This window comes from Prionailurus viverrinus, chromosome A3, assembly GCF_022837055.1.
Source record: "Prionailurus viverrinus isolate Anna chromosome A3, UM_Priviv_1.0, whole genome shotgun sequence".
Taxonomy (NCBI): Eukaryota; Metazoa; Chordata; class Mammalia; order Carnivora; family Felidae; genus Prionailurus; species Prionailurus viverrinus.
This window is the reverse complement of record NC_062563.1, coordinates 68,291,174-68,312,744: the sequence shown is the minus strand read 5'-3', so window position 1 is coordinate 68,312,744 and position 21,571 is coordinate 68,291,174. Positions and strand designations below refer to the sequence as shown.

Genomic DNA, 21,571 nt, shown 5'->3' with positions numbered 1-21,571 from the left:
CTAAACTCCCAGGGAAGAGTCTGATGGAGCTAACCCAGGTCATGTGCTTGCCACCTCTTGGATAAGAGAGTTGAAGGCCAAAGAGTACTTAGACCAATAGGTTAACCACATTAAAGAGGGGACAGAGGGTTCCCCTAAAAGAAAGCAGATTGCTGCTACCAAATGGAACGAACACCAAGTTTGCAAGATGACCAGTGACCACCATAGACAGAAGAAAGCCTTTCCAAGTAACAAGCTGCCAGGGGCAGGGCATCGTGTGTGGAGGAGAGCAAAACATCCTCGCCATAATAATGACATCTGATACTTAAAATGAACCTGGAGAACCATTGCAGATGCAAAAACCAAGAGCTGGATGAAGAAAAATAGTACAAATATTAATATGAGGAAATAATCACCCCACACCAGACTGTGTAGGAAGAGATAAGAATAAGCCACATCCTGTAGGATCAGGCTATTTGGAAACAGTTGGAAAAGAAATTTACAGAACAGACCAAAAAGAGTACTATTTTCTTAAGAATAAATATTTTATCATTTATCTTGAAAGAAGCAACTTGAAATTTATTCAAGAATATCACTCCAAAAACATATGTCATTGCTATATAAAAGTATGTCTAGGCTACCCATGTAGAAAAATATACATAATTCTCAATTATATGTGAGTTCATCTATTGTCAACTAATTTCTTTATGGTCTTCACAATGTCCCCAGTTAAAGAATCCATCCTGCTATTACTAAATATTGATACCTTGACTGGATATCATTCCAGGGAAGATTCCGAGCACCAACATGGGGAAACCAGCTAAGCATGGACACTTAGAGATGGTGTGTCAAGACTTATTTCTCTGTATGTGCACTGCGTGTGCATAAAAACTGAAATGTAGAAATTTAAAAACAAAAAAAAAGCTATGTCAGGGCGGTATTTCTCAAACTAGTATCCTACATATTAGCTCTCTGGGATTTTCTTGAGGGAAGGGGAAAGAATGGGGTTTTATGAATTAAAGGAAACAGAGCCTAGAAATCAGAAGTCTCCCATTAGAAGACCACTGAGATAGCTCACTGGCCAGGTCTTGAGGACCATGATAAGAAAAGTGACTGAAAACAAAACAGAAACAAAAAGCTATACAACAGCTGAGTGAGGTATCCCATATAGGAAGCAAATCATCAAAGGAGTGGGTAGTAGTGACCTAGGGCCTACAGGTCATATCCCTTTGTTCAACCATAAGCTTATCTTTCCTTTTCAAGAGTAACTCATTCAGCAATGATACGGATAAATCTCAGAATAATTACACTGAGTGAAAGAAGCCAGACAAAAACAAGTATATGATTCCATTTAAATAAAATTCTAGAATATGCAAACTAATTAAGAGTGACAGAAGGCAAGCCAGCGGTTCACTGGGTAGAAGAGGGTGGGGTGGGTGGAAAGCAGAGGGCTAACTTACAAAACTACAGGGAAAACTTTTGGTGGTGATGGATATGTTTGTTTTCTTCATTGTGGCGATGGTTTCACATGTAGTGATGTCAAACACATCAAACTGTACACTTTAAATATATCTATGTTCCTGTATATCAATTAGACCTTGATAAGGCTCTTTTAAAAAAAAGAATATGTGAGCTTTAATATATAACAGAATTTCTCAGCCTCAACTATTTGGGGCCAGACAATTCTTGGGGGTGGGGGGCTGTCTTATATCATTGGTATTTGGCAGCATCCTTGGCCTCTACCCACTACTATGATAACCAAAAATTACTCCAGAAATTGCCCAGTGTCCTCTGCTGGGAAGGGAGGAAGGGGGAGAAACACCCCCGGTTGAGAACCACATGTCTGTAAGGATTCAGCAGTTTACAAAGGAGGTAAAGGAAGAGACCAACCCCAGGGAATCCATTCAGACCGAGCCATCGGTGCTGTGGGTTGCACAGAGCTGCAAGTCAGAGGGCAGAGCAGGGGTGGCTGGAAGACCGTGAGGCTCCTACTGGCAATGCTATGAGATGCCAAAGCCAGTGCTAGAGGAGCAGAGAAGCCTTGGATGATAGCAAAGACTCAATGGAAAAGTGAGAAGGATGTTAATATTAACTTGAGCTTGTTCATATTTCCCCGAGTTATTTTATTCATATTATCTTATGGGTCTTTGCAAGGTGCATGCAAGGAGAAGAGAGGCGAATATTACTCTCCTCATTTTCCAGACCTAGAAAGAGTGTCCATCAGTCTCTGAGCTCCTAGGTCGCTGAGCACAGTGTTAGCAAAGGAGGATTAGATGACCCCTCACCTAGTTAGAGTTGCCAGATAAAAATTCTGAAGGGCTATGATTAAGGATTCTTAATCTCTGATGGCAATCCAACAAGTAAAAGGCTGTGAAATTGCAGGTGAGGAATTTAGTTTAGAAAGTTTAGCTTAAGGAAGCATTTCTGGAGTGAGTCTTACCAGACAAGGAATGTATGATTGAGAGATGTTGAAGAACATCCTCTTCTGGTTCTTAAAAATAGGAGGAACTTACTTCACTGGGATGACTTAAAGTCACTGACAGAGGCAGAACGATAAATCAGAGGGCCCTGCCCAGCCCTTCCAGCTCTGCGCATCTTTGTACAATGTAAGAGGAGGGGAGAGAATTCAGGAGTGAGGGACTGGAGGTCGTTTGAATTGAGATGCTAGATTCATCCTCAGCATGTTTAGGAAGACGTTAGATTTCAGTGCATCCAGAACCACCCCTGTTTTCTGCACTCTTTCTTCACAGATATTGAAACCTTTCCTTTGGAAAAACATAATCATTTATATGTAGTGGAAGGTCACAGTGCCCCCCCTTGAACAGAAGAAAGCATTGCTCCCCAGAAGAACTGCAGACCTGTGCAGGAGGTAGAGAGAGATTTGGGGAAGAGGCCTTCATGAACCACCCAGGTGATACCACGTATTCCACGCCTCCCACAGCTCCAAAAACCCTGTTCATCCTCATCGCAGGCTGACCATTGCAAGCAGTACAGTGCTGATCACAGCAAGAGGATTCACTTCACCACACCAACATTCTGGCTGGAACCTAGTTATCAGAATTTAATGATGCTCCTTGGGTGTGTTTATGATGGGGGAATATGTTGATGACCATGCTTTCATTTTTGGAGTGCCTTTCTTCTCAAATAGTTCAAGGAATATTCCATGTGGGCTTTTTAATATTTTAATTACATAGTAACAACTTTATGATGAAATATAAGCAGAATCATCAAAAAAGAAAAATCCCAGCCCTTTTCACCGTAAAACCTAAATGAATGTCAAGATACAATGGTCTCTCCTTCCTTTAAAACTGTACAGATATAATTTTTTGCAATTGCAGTCAATGCACCCATATTATTTTAAGATTTTACAGGGGTTCGTACATAGCAAAGCCATTCCCTCACTGTGATCTATTGAAAGTCAGCCCTCAACATGAGGGTGAAGAACAAAAAAAGACAAACAACAAAAAAAAGATTTTATTTTAGTTAACATTACAGAATCTAGATTTTTTTTTTTTGCCTCCCTACCTCATTTACGTATTTTAAAAGCCATGTGGTATTCAGTTTGTTAATACACCAGATCATTTAAACAAAGTGCCATGGTTTGGTCATTCACGTTGTTTTCCATAAAAGAAAGAAAAGTCCTAATGAGAATATTATCGCTATCTCCCAATACTTTGACCATTCATTCATTCATGGAGCAAGATGGCACAGAAAGATGGAAAAACCTTGAGTCTTTGGCAGCATCTTATTGCTGTCATACTGGCTCTGGGCTGCCTACCACCTAAATCCCTACTTCTTGAAGCCACAGTAATGAAGTTTTTAGTTGCAACTAAAAGCAATCCTAACTGATACATCCCTTAACCATTTCTTTATGTCCACCCCTCCCTCCTTCCTTTGCTCAAGTCTCTGAGGGGGAGGCACTGCTCTTGCTATTGGAACTAGCCCTCTATGTGCATTCTTGGTCCCCATCCCCTCCCCTGCCTCCACTTAGACCATGTTCATGATGTCCTTTCTTATTTGCATCCTCTATCTCTCCCTCCACTCTGGCTCCTTTTTATGTCTACTAAGGAACCTGTTAGGATCTCCCTTCCCTTTACCCAGCTCACTCCTAAAGTAATGCTCTCTTCCTCTTCTTCCTTTTGCCACCTAACTTCTTGACCAACTTGTCTGTGCACACCCAATCTCATAGTCTCTTCCATGCTGTCACCCCCAAAACTGTGGAACCAGCAATAAGTTCACCAATGACTTTCTAGTTAGCAAGTCCCACAGCCTTTTCAGTCTCTATCCTCTCCAGCTTTCTGCATATGGCCCTTCAGATCACCTTTTCCTTCTTCTTTAAACTTTCTTTGAAAGTATAAATACATTATGTAGATTGTGAAGAGAGTTATTTTAAATGATTGAAAAAAAATGAACACAGAACTGCACCCATCTATTTCCTTTCCTTTCCTAGAAGCCACTACAATGTAGCAAGGTCTTTTTTTAAATACACTCTCTCCACCTTCCTCCAAAAAAAAGGAACCATCCAAAGGATAAACACAATGAGAGAGGAAATAGTTTCTGGTAGCCATGAGACAGCTCAGGCCTCCATCTATAGGAGTGTAATTGACCAAGGGCCCCCTGCTGGGTTTTGAAACCCACCTCCACAGCTGAGTTGCCCAGGTTGTGCTTCCCCAAGGCGGCTGTCAACTTACGAATGAGCATGGCATTCCCAGGAGACATAGGACCTCTACAACAGTCACCTTTGGCTCACGTGTTTCTGCCAGTCTAGCTGACCAGCCTTACACTACACTATGGTCTAGGGTGCTTCCACCCAGCCTCCTTTCCTTCTCTCCCTCATTGCCATCTCTCTGCGATGCTCTCTCAGCCTTTTCTGGCTCCCTCCTCACTTTCTCTCACTCAGATGATTTCCTAACAAAATCCCTGATCGTCAGGGATCATCTTGGAATCTGCCTCTTGGAAGACCCATACTAATTCATAACTGCAGGTGAAAGATTTCAACAAATATTTGGAAGATAACAAGCAGACGGAAGAGCAGTAGCTGATGTAAGCAGTGTGACCCAAAAGCCCAGCGGGAAGGAATGCCGATAAGCATTAAGCTAATTCCACTTGTAGATCCACAGAGTCTCAGGACTTAAAAATGTAACTTATTGCAGAAGCTGAGGGGTGGCTGTGGCAGGGGGTTGGGGGGGAAAGTGGGGCTAAAACCAGCTGTATTCGTAGAAAATCTATATCCAGAGAGATTAGGCCATTAGATCCTCTCCCCAACCTTGCCCACCCTCTAACGGTTAACCCATGCCCAAACTCCTGACCCATAGAAACTTATAATAACAACTATGTGTTGTTTTTAGGGTGCTTAATTTGTGGTAATTTATTATACATTAATAGAAAATTAAAACAGCAAAAAAACATGTATTATTTAGAAATGAAGCCAATGCCAGGGTTTTAGGTGAAGGAAAGATGATGAGAAAGTATTCTACTTTTCAATATTAGGTATGGCTTTATATTTGGATAGTTCTAGCAGGGATATTACTTTGATGGGAAAAAATTGTTTATTTTTGAGGGAAAGAGGGGATTTGGGGGAAGGGGCAGAGAGAGAGTGGGACAGAGGATCCAAAGCAGGCTCCACATGGGGCTCAAACCCACAACCCGAGATCATGACCTGAGCCGAAGTTGGACGCTCAACAACCTGAGCCACTCAGGTGCCCCAATGCAAAAAAAAAAAAAAATTGTTTAAGTAAAATCTTAAACATACTATTAAGTGACTGTTAAGGTGGGTGCTACTACCTGAGATTGCCTAAAACTGCAAAAGTCAGTCCCAGCAGAGTCTGAGGGGAAGGTGAAAGCCCAGAGAGGGAAAGACCAGACGCGGATATAAAGTGCAAAGGGTCAGAGGTGGTCTCCTAAGCTCCATAAAGAGGCAAGGGGTAGAAGGAAGACTTGGAAATCAAACCAGCGAGGAGGGCAGTTAGGATGTTTACAGAGCTACCCTGGCCACCTGAGATTCACATAACTGCTCAAAACACCAACTGGTATCTGCGACTTGCCTTATACATTGCCAGGCACACAGAGCATGGTGCTGATTTAGACGTGTGGGACTAAGACAGAAAATGACTCCATTCTTCTCTCCTCAAAGGAACATGTTTACATTATTGGACATACAATGTAAATATTGGTTTAGATCCTTTCTTATTTGACATATCCAACTCTCCTATGTTTCTAAATAAGTCAAATTATTACAAATTACTTTTTAATATTTCAGTGATTGTTTCTTTGATTAAGTGAATCATAATTTTTTTAATCACTATAATACTGGTTAATATTCAGGTCATCTCATATAAATACTCCCATACTGAACATCTTCATTCTCATGGCATTTTTATTCTGTTCAATCATTCGCTTTGGAAAAGTCTCAGGTTTAGAATCCCAGGGTTGAGGGGCATATACATATGTCTGGATCTAGATTATAATTACCATATTGCTTCCCAAAAGGCTTAAATCATTTCAAACGAGTGAGTGTATTTGTTTTACAATTATTACTCACTTGGTGTTTCCTTTAAGTGGCCCTTCTCTTGGCTAATTTAGTGTAAGTCAGGTCATCCATAGGGTTTTAAGTTTTGTATCTTTAATTTCAAGGTAGAATAAACTTTTCTTTTGTGTTGGCCTATCATTTGTCTTACTGCTTGCATGGATGGTCTATTCCCTCTAGTCTACCTTCTGCCTGGCTGTCCTTGAACCCATCTGATGGCTCCCCTGATTCTTCCTCCCTCTGGTAGATATGCCAGGCTGCCCCACTTCTCATCTACCACTCTCTCCCTGGAGTTCATCTGCTATTCTGGAGCAGAGTTTCTCAGAGAGGGGACTGGGGTCCCTTCTCCAAAAAAAAAAAAAAAAAAAGGCACTTGAGACACTTTGAAAATGCATATTTCCTGTCATGATGCCAAAGGTACAGAAGCAGACTCTCCCAAAGTACACCCCCTTAAGTCTCCTTCTCAAGCAAATTCTCTAAAGTTTGAGAATCGCTGATGTAAGATCCCCAGTGTGATTCCGCCATTTCAGTTTCCCTTGCCTGGCACCAGGGCAAGTCAGCTGCCTCCTGGATCCCTCCAGTCAGATGCCCTTCAAGCTCTATATATCATCTCCAGCGCTGCCCACCCCTCATGGGCACCCTCCGAGCCTGCTGATCCCCTTTTGCTGAAATCTGTCCTTCCAGTATGTCAGCCCCACATGCACAATTCAGTACGGATGGCTACTTCCAAACTAGTCTCTGAAGGAGAATCCCCTTTTGATACAGGCCTTGCAGACCCTAGAGTAATAACTGACCTCTCTGTTTGTCCACATGCCACATGATGTCCATAAAGCATAATTCAATGTGACAGAAATTATCAGACAGATATTAGCAGCTTCAGGTTGACAGGCGGGCATCTCTAATGGAGTCCTACCAAGTCTCAGCCGCCCGAACCCCACACCGAGCCCCCTAGGGCAGGATGAACGCAGGAAGGGAAGAGAAGAGGGCTGCTGCCTCCACACAAAGAAGCCTGGAGTTTCCTTCACTCCCCAGCCTCCAGGCTCTGTTCTGGATGCATCTGAGAGCAAATCCAAGGTCCTGATCCTGGCATAGGTCTGATGGGAGGAAGCTTCCTGCAGACACTCCCTGCCCTCAGTGAGGTGCACCTAAGCTCTACACACCCAGCGTCTTCACACCACCTCGGGCCTTCAGAAACTATTCTGCAAGTATATAATCGAATGAAGATATAATGAATCAGATGAAGATATAATCGAATCAATGTGCTCCCACCCTGTGCTTTATTTTCATTTTTAAAAACAGACAGGGTAATATTTAACCTACAGAGATATACTGATAACATTGGGATTTATAAACCCTGAATATCCACATTGAAAGATGGAGGGAGAGGGGCACCTGGGTGGCTCAGTCGGTTAAGTGTCAGACTTCCACTCAGGTCATGATCTCATGGGTTCATGTGTTTGAGCTTCACATGGGGCTCTGTGCTGACAGCTCAGAGCCTGGAGCCTGCTTCGGATTCTGTGTCTCCTTCTCTTTCTCTCTCTCCCTCTCTCCCTCTCTGCCCCTCCTGCTCGCTCTCTCTCTCTCTCTCTCTCTCTCTCTCTCTCTCACACACACACACACACACACACTGTCTGTCTCTCTCTCCCAAAGCTGGATAAGCATTAAAAAAAAAAAAAAAAAAAGATGGAGGGAGAAGAAGATGGATCCAGGCAATCTCTCCTCTCACTACTAAATCCACACATTATATCCTTCCAGTTCAGTGAGGCGGTTCTTTGCCATAAAGTCAGACACCTGAAAATTTGTGAATAAATCCTTTTTCTCAACATGGATTCCCAAGTCAGTATTCTCAAAGTGTGTCCTGAAGAAACATCTGTCCCCGTCTATACTACAGCCTCTTAGAGCTTCAGAATACATGTTAAAAGTTCTCAGAAACTGTCTAGTAAAAAACTTTAACTTTTTTAACCCAATTTTTCCCAAATTGCTTCAGTTTGGACACCTTTTCCCTAAATACTGCCAATGAGCATGGCAGGCAACCAGTATCCTGTGGTGTATACATTTTGATAAATTCTACATCCATTTTTTAAAATTCAAATCCTGTTTCCTTGTTGATTTATTGCATCATTTCAGAAAGTTTTCTCTCCTTCCTTCTGTTGGCTCTACCTAATATTTTAGCTTGAAATTTGATTTCTATACCAAGGTCACAAGTTTACTAGGAGGCCTTCTCTAAAATGGAAAGAAAATGCTTGGTGAATTATTTAGTGAAGTGCAGCTTCTCTAAAAAGAAGAATAACGTGGCTCTATGCCACTACCTCTTTGTGCACTCATTCAGCATTCATTCATTTGTTCATTCACTCCTGCCTCCAGCCCATTCCCAGAAGCACAGTGATAGATACTGTCAATGCAAAGGAGAAAAATTCACTTTGCTTGTGACGAGTCCTATGACGGAGGTAAGAACAGAAAAGCCCCATTTCTTTCCTGAGAGTGGGTGGGGGAAGTAGCGAGTCAAAGAAAGGTCAGAGATAGTAGAGAGAGTAGAGATTAGAAGTTTGGGTTGCAGGTAAGAGGCTCAACTCCAATGAACTTGATTCAGCAAAAGAGGGAAGTGTGGGCTCATTACTTGGTAAGTCCAGGGGAGGAGCTGGCCTAAGACTATTTGCCCACATAGGTCTCTCATCTCCATTTTTCTCCCTGTAGCTTTAGCCACTGTCAGAGAGGCATTTTTTTCATGAGACAAGGAGGACAGCAGCCCCCAATTCATTCACATCACTTCCAGTCACATGATGACCAAAAGGGCAAAGCCCCTTCTCTAACCCTCTCTGTGGGTCAGCCTTAGAGGAGTCTCATGCCCGAGGAACGAGGAACGTCTCACCTACCACTCCCAGACCTACCCTCAGGGCCAGGGCCAGGGCCCCCATCAGCCTGCAGCTTCTAGTTAGTTCCCCCTAAGGCCACACTGGTGGTGGCACATCCAATCACATCTCTGATTCCACACCATGTAGGCAGTGAAATGGAAGATGAAATTTCCAAGCAAACTACAAGGCGGGTTGCACAAAATTTCTGAGTGTAACTTTCAGGGATCACCTTTTTTCTTCTGTTCTGTTTTGTTTTGTTCCAGGTGGTAAGGTGAGAAGCTCACAGGTGTAACTGTATTTTTCTTTTCTTACACATTTTTTTCCCTCTGCCCTACATTCACCTTTTCTTCTGAGGGAAAGGTAAAACTACTGCTTTTAAGAGGAACAAGTATCTGTTATGGTACTTACAAACAGGACATATGTTCAAGAACCAGAAAATCTTGCCTATTCCACTTGAGGTTTTTTTTATTATTTTGTCCACTTCCTCCAACTCCAATGTCTTAGCATGACATCAAGTGTTACTGAGTTCTGATCTAGTCAGGCATAAAAACAGGATCCATAATCTTGTGAAATTGCTCACCCCCTCCCCCCAAAATTAAAATAAATTTAAATTTAAAAATTAAAATAAACTGATAGCTACTTTAAAAAAACACATCTGGGGATGCCTGGGGGGCTCAGTCAGTTACACATCCAACTCTTGATTTCTGTTCGGTTCATGATCTCACAGTCATGGGGCCAAGCCCCACATCAGGCTCAGTGTTGATCTCAGAGCTTGCTTGGTATTCTCTCTCTCTCCCTCTTTCTCTGCCCCCTTCCCTGCTTGTGCTCTCTCGCTCTCGCTCTCAAAATAAATAAACTTAAAAAAAAAAAAAAGCGCCTCAGCATTACAACCAGTTGAGCAATGTTACACACACTCGTTCACACACACACACACACACACACACACACACACACTCTACTACTACCACTATTTGTATGCATGTGCTTACATACACCAGGTTTCTTTAGCAATGCACCAAATTCTTAGGCTTCTCTCAGAGTCCTCAGTAAGGATTCTGGAGCTTTGTCTTCCTAAGGCAAATTTAATTCTAAAATTGCTACTTTAGCATTTCACCAATTATGCTCTGGGTACCTTATGAATCAGAATTACACGGCGGGAATCTTGTTAAAATGCAGACTCCTGGGCCCCTCTCCATTCCAACCAAATCAGAATGTCTCTAGGGAGGATGTTCCAGGAGTCTTTGTTTTTAAAATTTCCCAAATGATACTTCTGCACCCTAAAATGTAAGAAGCCCTGTTCCAGAATTTTGGAGAGTTTTTTTTTTAGGATTCCTGAGTTGTGCTGTCAGATACTTCTGTAGCTCTAAGGATAAACTTCTTACGAATTCCATGAACTCTAGTTTGTCAGTAAAATATAATAGCAATCCTCATGGGCCATGCTTTTTTGAAGTTCTATAACAGAAGTAACTATAAGCATAGTTATAGTACACAGAATTCCTTCAGATTTAAAAATATCTACTCTGGGGTGCCTGGGTGGCTTGGTCAGTTAAGTGTCCAACTCTTGATTTTGACTCAGTTCATGATCTCACAGGCTCTATGCTAACAGCAGGCTCCATGCTTGGGATATTCTCTCTCTTTCTCTCTCTCTCTCTCAGAATAAATAAACTTAAAAAATCTACTCTAAATAAGTCACATATTAATAAGTAGGATAGGCCAATTCCATTGTAACAAACTTTTGTGATTATGATGAACAATTCAATGTAATTTTGTTAAAATAGGTACATTACAAGAACTGACATAATTAAAATCCAACTGAAATTAATCACAGAAAAATTTTATGAAAACTCATTAAGGTTGTGAGTTTTCTTTGAAATGAACAATTTCCCCTGTTCATAAACAGGCCTTTATCTCCAATCCAAGACAAGCAATAAGAGGTCAATATACACAATCTGACTCCATCCACCACTAATACAGTAGGAGCTGTCCACAAAGTCCTTGGCATTTTAAAGCTAGAAGAGACTTGGGGTGCCTGGGTGGCTCAGTCGGTTAAGCATCCGGCTTCAGCTCAGGTCATGATCTTGTGGTTTGGGAGTTCAAGCCCCGCGTCAGGCTCTGTGCTGACAGCTCAGAGCCTGGAGCCTATTTCGGATTCTGGGTCTCCCTTTCCCTGTCCCTCCCCCGCTCATGCTGTCTCTCTCCCAAAAATAAGTAAACATTAAAAAAAAAAATTTTGTAATAAATAAAGCTAGAAGAACCTTGGGGATTGTGCACTCCAACCCCCTCTCAGATGAAGAAACTGAAGACCAAATCACACTGTCAATGACAGAACAGAAAAAAAAAAAAATCCAGATGTCCTGATGGCCCAGCCCCCAACGATACCCAAGCACAAAATCAAATGGTTCTTCAGGGGTGAGTGGAAGCAACCATTCTTTTTACATAGCAGATATGCTTTGAAGTTAAAAAAAAAAGCCATATAAGATGTAAGATTTAAAATAAATACCACTGAGGCACCTTGAGTTATTCATTCCTTCTCTCCTGTAATTCAAGCTACATGGTAGAAAGGCTTGAAAAAACCTGGTGCTATTCCAACTTCCCTACCAAAATCTGATAAATTAAAAGAGGAGAGAAGATGTGACCCCAAAGTAGTCATGAGTAATCACCTGATACCTATCCAGACTGATCCAGTGTGGTTGAGAATAAATCAAGCAAGGCTGTTTAAGCACTTCTCAGATGATTTACTAAACATAGGCTATAGGTCTGTACTTGGGTTTCATTTTTTCATTCTATTATTCAATAGATATCGACTGAGTACCTACCTACTAGGTGCTAGAATCTATGACATGTTCTAGCAATACTAAGATGAACAGACAGGGGGAAGGACAACTAAAGCTATATCATTACAATGTGTTATATTACAGACTATAGAATCAGGTGTCATGGGCACAGACTCAGGTTGTGTCAAAGAAGGTGTTACAGTGAAAATGACATTGAGCTAAGTCTTAAAGGACAAGCAGGGGTTTCATTAATGGAATATGCAAAAGGAAGAGAAAATCATTCCAGGCAAATGGGTAGCATATGCAGAGGTATGAAAGAGAGGTATGAAGAGAACAAGTAAGCAGTTGGAGAGAGGGGTCCAAAAAAGAAAGACAGTATTATAGACATTAGCTTTGTTTTTTGTGCCATCTAGCACAACATGGAAAAGCCAATTTTTTTTAAATAATAATTTTTAAAAATCTACCTTCCTTGGGCCAAAAACTCACAAGAGACTGCATACTGGTGACTGAGACATCTGACCTTGAGAGCTGGTTTCAAACAAGAAAGGATATCTGTTTTTTCTTTTCCTGTCTCTAGAGTCTTAGACACTTTCCAGGCTCTCAAAGTCCACCTCTTCCAGAAAGACTTCCAGGATTTCTAGAGTCTAAACAGAGTCATTGTAAGACAGGGCACGGTGGGGGGGGGGGGGGGGGGGGATACAGGGGAGGGGGGGAGTGCTTTAATGATGAAATTAAATAAGGGAAATTATGCATCCCATAGTTAACCGTAAAATTGTCTCCTTTCTAAATCCTTGGTATGCAGATCATACAGTAATTTTTTGCACTGGTAAAAGAAAGTGGGTGATAGACCTAAGTTCAAACAAGTTTCCACTACTTAATAACTGTGTGACTTTGGGGAAGTCGCATAACATCATTTTTCTGGTTGCAAACACCCTGCTAGTTTGTTGTGAAGCTTAGACATGACTTGAGGGAGGGCACCTGTCACAGGGTCTACCCTGTAAGGGCCTCTCCGTGGGGCAGTCACTGTACATTATCATAGCATTTTCATTCATTCAACAAATCTTCATTAGAGACTTAACATGTAGAAGCCAGGAACAGACAAATAAATCTGAACTGGATTTTGTTCTCTAGGATGTCACAATCTATAGTGGATATATAGATATAGAACGGGCTCAAATGACTATAAGGAAGAAAGTGCTTACTACCAAGAAAAATACAGAGAAATTGCTTGGTAAGTTGAGAGGTCAGAAATTACTTGTGTGGAGAGAGCTGGTGGGGGAGAAGGGAAAAGAATTTGGGGCTGAGAAGGAAGAAGCATCTGGGCAGAGCAAAGTATCCATCTGCCCCTTTCACAGATGAAATAAGAGACGTTCCTGGAAGTGACAGCATTCACCCAACGTCACACTCCGTTACAGCAGAGTCAGGGTGAGGACTCAGAGCTCCCTACCCCTCGTCCAAAGTAGTCACCATCACCACACTACTTCCTATAATTGGGCCATTCGCAGATGTAGAGGACAAGGCCGACCAGGGAAAGCAGCAGGGAAAGGAGGGGATGGGGTCGCAGGCCACTACCCCCAGGTTGAGGCAGAGCACAGTCTCAGCAGTGGAGGGCGGGCGGGCACGGGAGAAGGGGGAGGGCAGGCCAAGGGGCGGGGAGAGGGGCGCGGGCGGCACTCCGGGGCTGGTCAGGGCACCCGCCCAGCCGCAACAGCCCGCGCTCAGGCTCCGCCAGCCATGGGGCGGCGGTTCCACGCGCTGCGGCCGCTGCTGGCGCCGCTGTTGCTGCCGCTGCTGCTGCCGCCGCGGGCGCTTCCCCGGGCGCACTGCCCCAAGCCCTGCAGCTGCCCGCCAGACGGCGCCCTGCGCTGCCCCGGCCCACGGGCCGGCCTCACCCTACTGTGAGTACGCGGCGCCCCGCTCCAGAACCCTCGCTCGCTCCTCGCTCCGGGCCACTCTGCTTCCCTACTCTTTGGCTCCTTTAACCTGGAAGCTTGGGAAAAAAGGCTGCGCCCTGTCAAACTCCACCACCTTTTAGAGTGATGAGAATGCAAAGCTTGGGGACTGTCTCTGCCATCCCGTGCCAAGCCGCGCCTTGGGTTAGGGCCCCTCCTGCTGGCACCCCCTGCAGCCCCTGGCGGCCCCAGGGCCGTGATTTCCCCCACCGGGGCTGCGGCAAGGGGCGTGGAATTGCCCAGAAGCCACAAGGGAAGGCCTGCTCCCTGCCACTGCTGGAAGTCGAAAGTGGCCTTGACCTTTGTGCTAGCCAGGTCGGTGAAGGTTACTGTGACCTCTGACACCCTGTGCTCCACTAGGAATGGGGTGGTCAGGCCCTACGGCAAGGGGTGACCTGGTCACTCGCCTGGGATTGCTGGTTCGCCCGCCGCCTCCCTAGTGTACCGCTTAGTAGGCATACGAGTCACGGCCCTACCCTTTCTCAGACGTACTTGCATTTCAATCTGCTGGTCTGATCAAGGTGTGCCTTATGTCACGCCTCCCACACGCGACCCAGCCCTCCACGTTTACAGAGCGGGTTGCAAAGGAGGTTAAAAGAATTGCATACATCAGCAAGTAGGGGCAGGAAGAGGTTTGCTGAAGTGATGGGGTGAAGAGAGGAGGGGCCTTCTGTACTAGTGTATCAGAGTGTCCCCTGTCTCCTTTCTTCGATTTAGAAAAAGTACCACACATTATATGATTCTATTATATGAAATGTCCAGACCAACAGAAAGCAGATTAACAGCTGCCAGGTAGGGGTGAAGGCCCAGTGACTGCTAATGGCTGTGGCTTCTGGGGGTAACAAAAATTATTTAAAATTAGATTGTGGTGATGATTGCACAACTCCTCCCTAGACATACTAAAAACCATTGCACTGTATACTTTAAATGGGTGAATATTATAGTATATGAATTATATCTCAATAAAGTTGTTAAAAGAAGAAAAGGAAAGAAGAGTACCATAAAAGTAGGTTTTGGTTATGTCCTAACCATTGGCAGTGATGGAATCTCATTCTTGGGGAAGAAAGAGGCAACCCCCCCTCCCCACTTCCATGGGCTGAAACAGTCTGTCAGGGATCCCCCCCCCCCTCCTGAGGGGCTGAGCCTCTCCCCTGAAAGAGTTAGTGGCCTACAGGGAATGTTTGCAGCTGAGAGATACAGTTTAAAGGCTGAGGGGTTTATATTAATTAGTTTCCATTAATTATCTTGTCAGCTCAATTCCCTGAAGGTGAGGACCATGCTGAAAGAATTTGTTTCAATCAATCAACAGATTCATGGAAGCTGCCTTCCTAGTCCCAGCCCTTGTCCTTCTCTGACAAACCTCCCTTCTTGCTCTTATGAATGATGGTGCCACTAACAGCCTTTCTCACTCGCTCAGTACTTATCATAGAGATTTCAAGAAACTAAGATCCAAAGACATGGAATAACTTGGCCGTGGTCCCCTTTTGCTATTGAGTAGCAAAGACAGGACTTCATCTGTTAATTGTGTTTTTATATTTGCTTGTCTTTGTATTTAGGAAATTACCTTTTCCTAAATACACACACACACACACACACACACACACACACACACACACATGTAAATGTACACACATACACATACATACATATATACATTCCCAGGTCCTCTCAGATTCAGCTCTTCACTGAGCTCTCTCAACAATTCCTGCTGCCAAACCATGTTGGCCTCAGGAGACTACCTCTTCCCTGGAGAAAGCTGAAGTGTAAAGTACAAAACAAAAAAAATTCTCCCACTGCCCCATAGCACAGTTTAGAGAAGCCTAGAACCCCTCAAAAAGATTTTAGGGGTTTGGGGGTAGAGGTGGGAGGCAAGCACAATAGAAGAAATGCTAGCATGCTGAAGCTGGCTAGTCCCACTCCCAAAAAGGAGCTAGTCATCCCGGCTCTGACACCTTTGGCCATCCCTGAGGGATTCTGGAGAACCCTCAACTTCCTCCCTTCACATGCACTATCTTGGCATCCACACCAAGAGTATCTTCTAGACATTTAGACAAGTAAGGTTGGCAAGCATGCTGACCCTCACAAGGTAAGGCTTCCTGAGAATCAGTTAATTGAGAGATGACCTCCTCCTTTAGGTGAGAACCCTATGGGCACAATAAGGTGACCTCAACATCCATGTGCCAAGAGAAATACATAAGAAGGGATAGGAAGATAGTCACTTTAAGGCAGTGTTACTCAAAGTGTGGTCCTAGGCCAGCAGCGTTAGCATCACCTGGGCCCCAGCGTATGCATCACCTGGGGATGCATACTCTTGGGCCCCATCCCCAATCTACTGCATCAGAAGCTGTGAGGATGTAGTGCAACAGCTGGTGTTTTAACAAGATCCCCAAGTGGTCTGGTGCATGCAAACGTTTGAGAACCAAGATATTGCTCTCCATGAAGGATATAATCTTGTAGAAAGCAAAAGTGTGTTTTAAACTTCCTGTGCCATATACTTCCCCTCTCCATATGCCTCCTCACACACATACATACATACACAAAATACCTATTTATTGCAAAAGGCACCTATGATCAAATTAAAGCCCCAAACTCTGCTACATATGGAAAAAATACAGGATTGAGAAAAAGTTTTGCTTTTGTCTTCAAAGAGGAATAAGGGAAGGAATCCATGGAGAAGGACAGACTGAAGACATAAGGGAGGGGGAAGAATGATATTTGGTGAAGTAAGGTCTCAGTGAGGGTGGGAGGACAGTGTCAGTCTCAGATCATAGAAGAAGGGTTAATCCTAGGGAGAGGGATGCTTCTGAGTCCTAGGGAAGAAGACAAATGGATAAAGGTGTAACTTAACATTGAGGCAGAAGACAGGAAAAGTGAACAGCATCATACTGAAATCCTCTTGATGATGAATGAATGAAATGGTAAACACTAATCACAAGATAGAAAAAAAATGCTATGGATAACACATTATCAGGAGTTCATAAAGAAGAGAGAGCTGAAATTATGAAATAAGGCACCCAGAGAGATGTGGTCTTGCATGAAGTCATGCACAAGGTCTGGCTCTGAAGAAAGAAGGGGAGCACTCATGTTTCTGGGGGTTGGAGGAGACAAGTACAGCACAGCATTTTAGACTTCATCATTGGCCCCTCAGTAGATGCTAATTTACATTTTAATCATTCCAGGCCTTGATAGTCCTGCCTTGTAAGATTTCATGTAAAGTCCACTATTTGGTTTCAACAAGGGGAAAAAAAAGGAACATGGAGTGTAATTGTTTGTCATTGACAAGCCCACTGTTTGCACATTTTGAAAATGGCACAGTTCCATCATTCATATCTTTCTATACTTTCCATGTTTTATTAAAAACTGAGGTATTTAAAAACTAAAATATGATACAGAAAATAGCCTCCCACATGCTCACTCATTTTAATTGAGGGGAAAAAGGTAAAAGAAAAAAATTGATTTAAAACATTTCCTTTTCCTTGTCTTATTAGTTCCAGACAAGTGGAAGAAGAGGGGGAAAAAAATTCTCACCTTGCCCATGGTTATATAAAGATCTTTGTCTCTATGACAACAGAAAGGTTGATCTTCTTGATATGGAAACAGCTTCTAAAAAATCTGTTAGTAAGAAAATGCTAATAATAATAATGGGAATTTATTTTTTGCATGTTGTGCCTACTGAACAGAGATTAAACTTTAAGCTTTATTATAAGACACAGGCCAGAGACTTTGAAAAGATAAAATTTGCTGTATCTATCAATCCAGTGTTACAGGAAGATATTAGTCTCCTGACATTGTTCCTGAATGTCCTTCTCCCTCTCCCACCTTCAGTGAAAATCAGGGTCCAGGACGGTGTTCAATGATGCAGAGGAATTAACAGGAGGAGGGCATGGCCCCAGTCCTTGAGAAACCCACAATCTAGGTAGAAACATATGCAAGAGACCAGTGTGGGCAGGGAAAGAGGCAACAAGGGTCTAGGAATTCAGGACGCAGAGCAATTACTATGGACTGAAATGTGCAAGGGAAGGTACCATGGGCAAATGGTTATGGGGCTGAACCTTTAAGGAGAGATAAGAAGAAGAGTCTTGGTGGAAGAAACACAGATTAGAGTAGATTCAGATTCCTGGCTGGGTAGAAAAGAATAAAGTTGAATGGATCCTTCCTTGTTGAAGCCGCTCCCAGGCTTTTGGGGAATTTTTTTTTTAAGGGAACACGTACAAGTCATCAGAAATACTTACATTACCTAGAGGGTTGTGCAAAAAGAAAAAAAAAAATCCCAGTGTATAATTCTTGACTGATAGGTTTCCCACCAGAGTCATTCTTGGACAGCTGATTACAAAGGCATTCAATAAAAATCATGACTTGGAGTCACTTCCCCATGAAGCTCTCCCCAGCGTCTCCCACTCCCATACACACATCATTTGATACGCTGTACTGACCTATATTTTTGCATATACCCTGCCATAAGGTAACCATTTATTCAAAATAAAACTCTTCGGCCAGAGCAGATATTTCAACCACAGCACACTTGACATCTGGGGCGAAATAATTACATGTTGTGGAGGGCTGTCGTGTACCCTACGGGATGCTTTGCAGCAGCCCTGGCCTTCACCCACTAGATGCCAGTAGCACTGCCCTCCCAAATTATGACCACCAAAAATGACTCTAGACATTTGCCAAATGCTCCTATGGGAGCAAAATCCACCCCCCACCCTTGGTTTTGAATCACTGTGCTAAAGTGAGAACCACTTGAAGAGGTCTTATTCAACTGGGGAATCCCCAAATTTCATGGGTATTATGGTCAAAGTGTTTCTTGAACTACTATGATATCAAACTGAGCAGATAGCTGAATAGGAACAATAAACCAATGCAAAAAAAAAAAAAATGTGTATTAGTTGGGATGTACCGCATCTAAATGTCATTTTAAAAATCTCCATCCTAGAGGATGGGGAGGTGAGGAGGTGCTATGGGTAGCGGAGGGAGTTGTGTTAAATCGGCATCTATGCTACAGATTTTGCAGACCCCCAGTCTATCCTTTGAACGGGCATAGTACACATATCAGCTTCAGAGAAGCCAGAATGGAAGCTTACCCATATTGGTATGTCCCATCCAAATTGTTTTAGTTTTTGTTGTTTGTTTGTTTTAACTCACTCATTAGAGAAAAATCCATCCTTAGCCCAGGATCCATTAAAACAAACCAAAGAGACAGACCACCACCCAGAGAGCCTGGAGTGAGACCCATGGGTTCCCAGTCCAGGGCACAAGGTAAGAGTTCACAGGACATAGAGAAGCCTACCAAGTTCTTGAAGGTACAACAGCTTGGCCCTGCCCTCAGCTTCCCTGCAGATGGGCCAGATGACAATAAACCAATCAATCAATCAATCAATCAGTCTCAGAATTCATAAAGCTCTTGTCCTACCTCCCAACGCCACTTCTCCCACACACCCAACCAAAGCAAAGGCCCAAGATAGAGGTTGATCTTGAACCTCAGTTCTGACTCAGCATTCCCAGCTATACCTGCAAGCAATTCTTAAACCTGGCTGTGCCTGTAAACAGACTCCTTGGGGAAAGCTTTGCAAGGACCAGATTTTATTAGTTTAAAAATCATCCTTCTGGGGACAGTGAATGATGGCCCCTAGCAAGACACTAAAAAAGCAAGCAACAGAGTTCCCAAAATCTCAGTGGAAATGTAGAGCCAAAAAGGTTCACACACCAATTCCTCTGGCATCAGACCCAGCTCCCCCCTTGGAAAGCAATAATTCCTTGAGTTTTTTTTCTGCCTTATTTTTTTTTTTAATTTCAAAAGCAGTAAGTCCGATTAATTTAGGGCTCCATTTCTTCTCCTTCACCCCCTCTATCTTCTTCCCAAGCCTCTCAGTTTGGCTTATTTTCCATGTCTTGAACTGAGGTACAAAAGCTTTTTTTCCAAAATGTAATCTCTCATTGTAGCTGCACCAGACGGTGTCTTGGCCATGTATAACTGTGATCTTACAGATGGGATTTTAAAGCCCCGTGAGTCATGGTGATAGAGAGAGACCCTGCTGCTCACTTCCAGACCCAAAGGGGCTGGCTCCATGGGAACATATGTATTCTGTTCTGGAAGCTCCCCTTTGGTGTGCAAAAAATCATATTTAATGCAGATTTTAGCAAATTTCTCACCAGCTATTTTTTAAGAGGGGAATTAAAATAATCCCACCCACCAGACAGGTGGGCTTTCTGACTTGGTGGGTAGCTTCTAGCAGCTTCTCTACATGGTCCTCATTTACTCCTACCTTCTGCCGCACAGGGAGATGACACCCCCTCCCAGCCAGCAAACCACACACAGCTGCCCTCTGTGTGGTCATGAACCACAGCTCTTTAATGCCACTTGAGCCAAACTCAGAAAAGTCCAATTTATAAGTAAAACTCAACTTTCAGAATGAAGGGTTTGTTTTGTTTTCCCCTGCTGCCGTTACATTTCTCCTTGACTCTGATGAAATCAGGTGACTCCTGGGTTCCTAATTCTATCTCATGAGCAACAGCAGACACCATTCCTGAGCCCACAGTGGTAGTGGCTGCTCTGGTATGACAAGGTAGGGTCCAACACAGCCCTCAAACTATGTGAATTGATCAACAGGACAAAGACCGGGCAGACCTGAGTTCTAGCACAAGGTCCCCTTTCCCTAATTTGCACTGTGGGTTCATGCTAGTGATAAAACCTCTGTGCTGTCTATAAAAGGGACATGACTGAGTGGGGCTGACTGTGGTGAAGATACACAAGATGGCAGAGCCAAAAGTACTGGGAAATAAAGGTTCCACATAACTACAAAGTATGATTGTAACAATCTGATGCTACAGAGAAGACTACAAACCCACAGCTGGTGCATGAGGTTGAACAGAAACTACCTATCATCCAAGGGGCAGGCCTGATGGAATAGTTTTCTTCCTGGGAGGTGTTAATTAGAGAAAATGACCCACTAGCTCTTCTCAACTTGGAAGGTGAATAAGTTAGAATCCCAAAATAGCAGAGCTCATTATTGCCTGGAGTCTGATAGGCTAGTCGTGTCAGGCCAGGCTGAATTGCCTTTCAAACATGCCACCTAACACCTGATTATAGGCTGTTTTCTATCATTCCACTGGATTAGTCGTGTCTCTCCAGCTAAAGCGTCTGAGCCTTTTCTGTTCCCCATTCCCCATCCTCAGCCTCAGGCTGACACACAGAAAACCCTCAGGTCAAACCTGTTTGCCATTGAGGAACTCCATACTGAAATGTACAGGACAACTTGTAGAATCCGTAGACACCGCCCCTGCCCTCCAAGAGCTCCCAGTCTTCAGCCATGGGAGAGAGAGGTCTAATTCTCAGATGACTGCAGGGAAATGCAGAAGGTGATAAAGTCTTGTAGGAGTTCAGAAGAAGGAGCCATCCCTTCTAGTCTGAGTAATGAAGAAACCTCAGTGGAGGCATCACTTGAGCTGTAGATCTTTACACCTTGCAGTGTACCACCTGCAAGACCA

General features: G+C 43.4%; 1 protein-coding gene across 8 annotated transcripts in view; it reads left to right on the top strand.

The window, feature by feature from the left end:
• Positions 1-13,845: 13,845 nt before the first annotated feature.
• LHCGR (luteinizing hormone/choriogonadotropin receptor) overlaps positions 13,846-21,571 on the top strand; it is a 119,278-nt gene continuing 111,552 nt past the window's right edge. For all 8 annotated transcript variants that reach the window (XM_047852143.1, XM_047852145.1, XM_047852142.1 and 5 more), the window contains exon 1: positions 13,846-14,029. In XM_047852143.1, the coding sequence (XP_047708099.1) occupies positions 13,866-14,029 (164 nt within the window). In that variant the 5' untranslated portion in view covers positions 13,846-13,865. The remainder of the gene's footprint in view (positions 14,030-21,571) is intronic.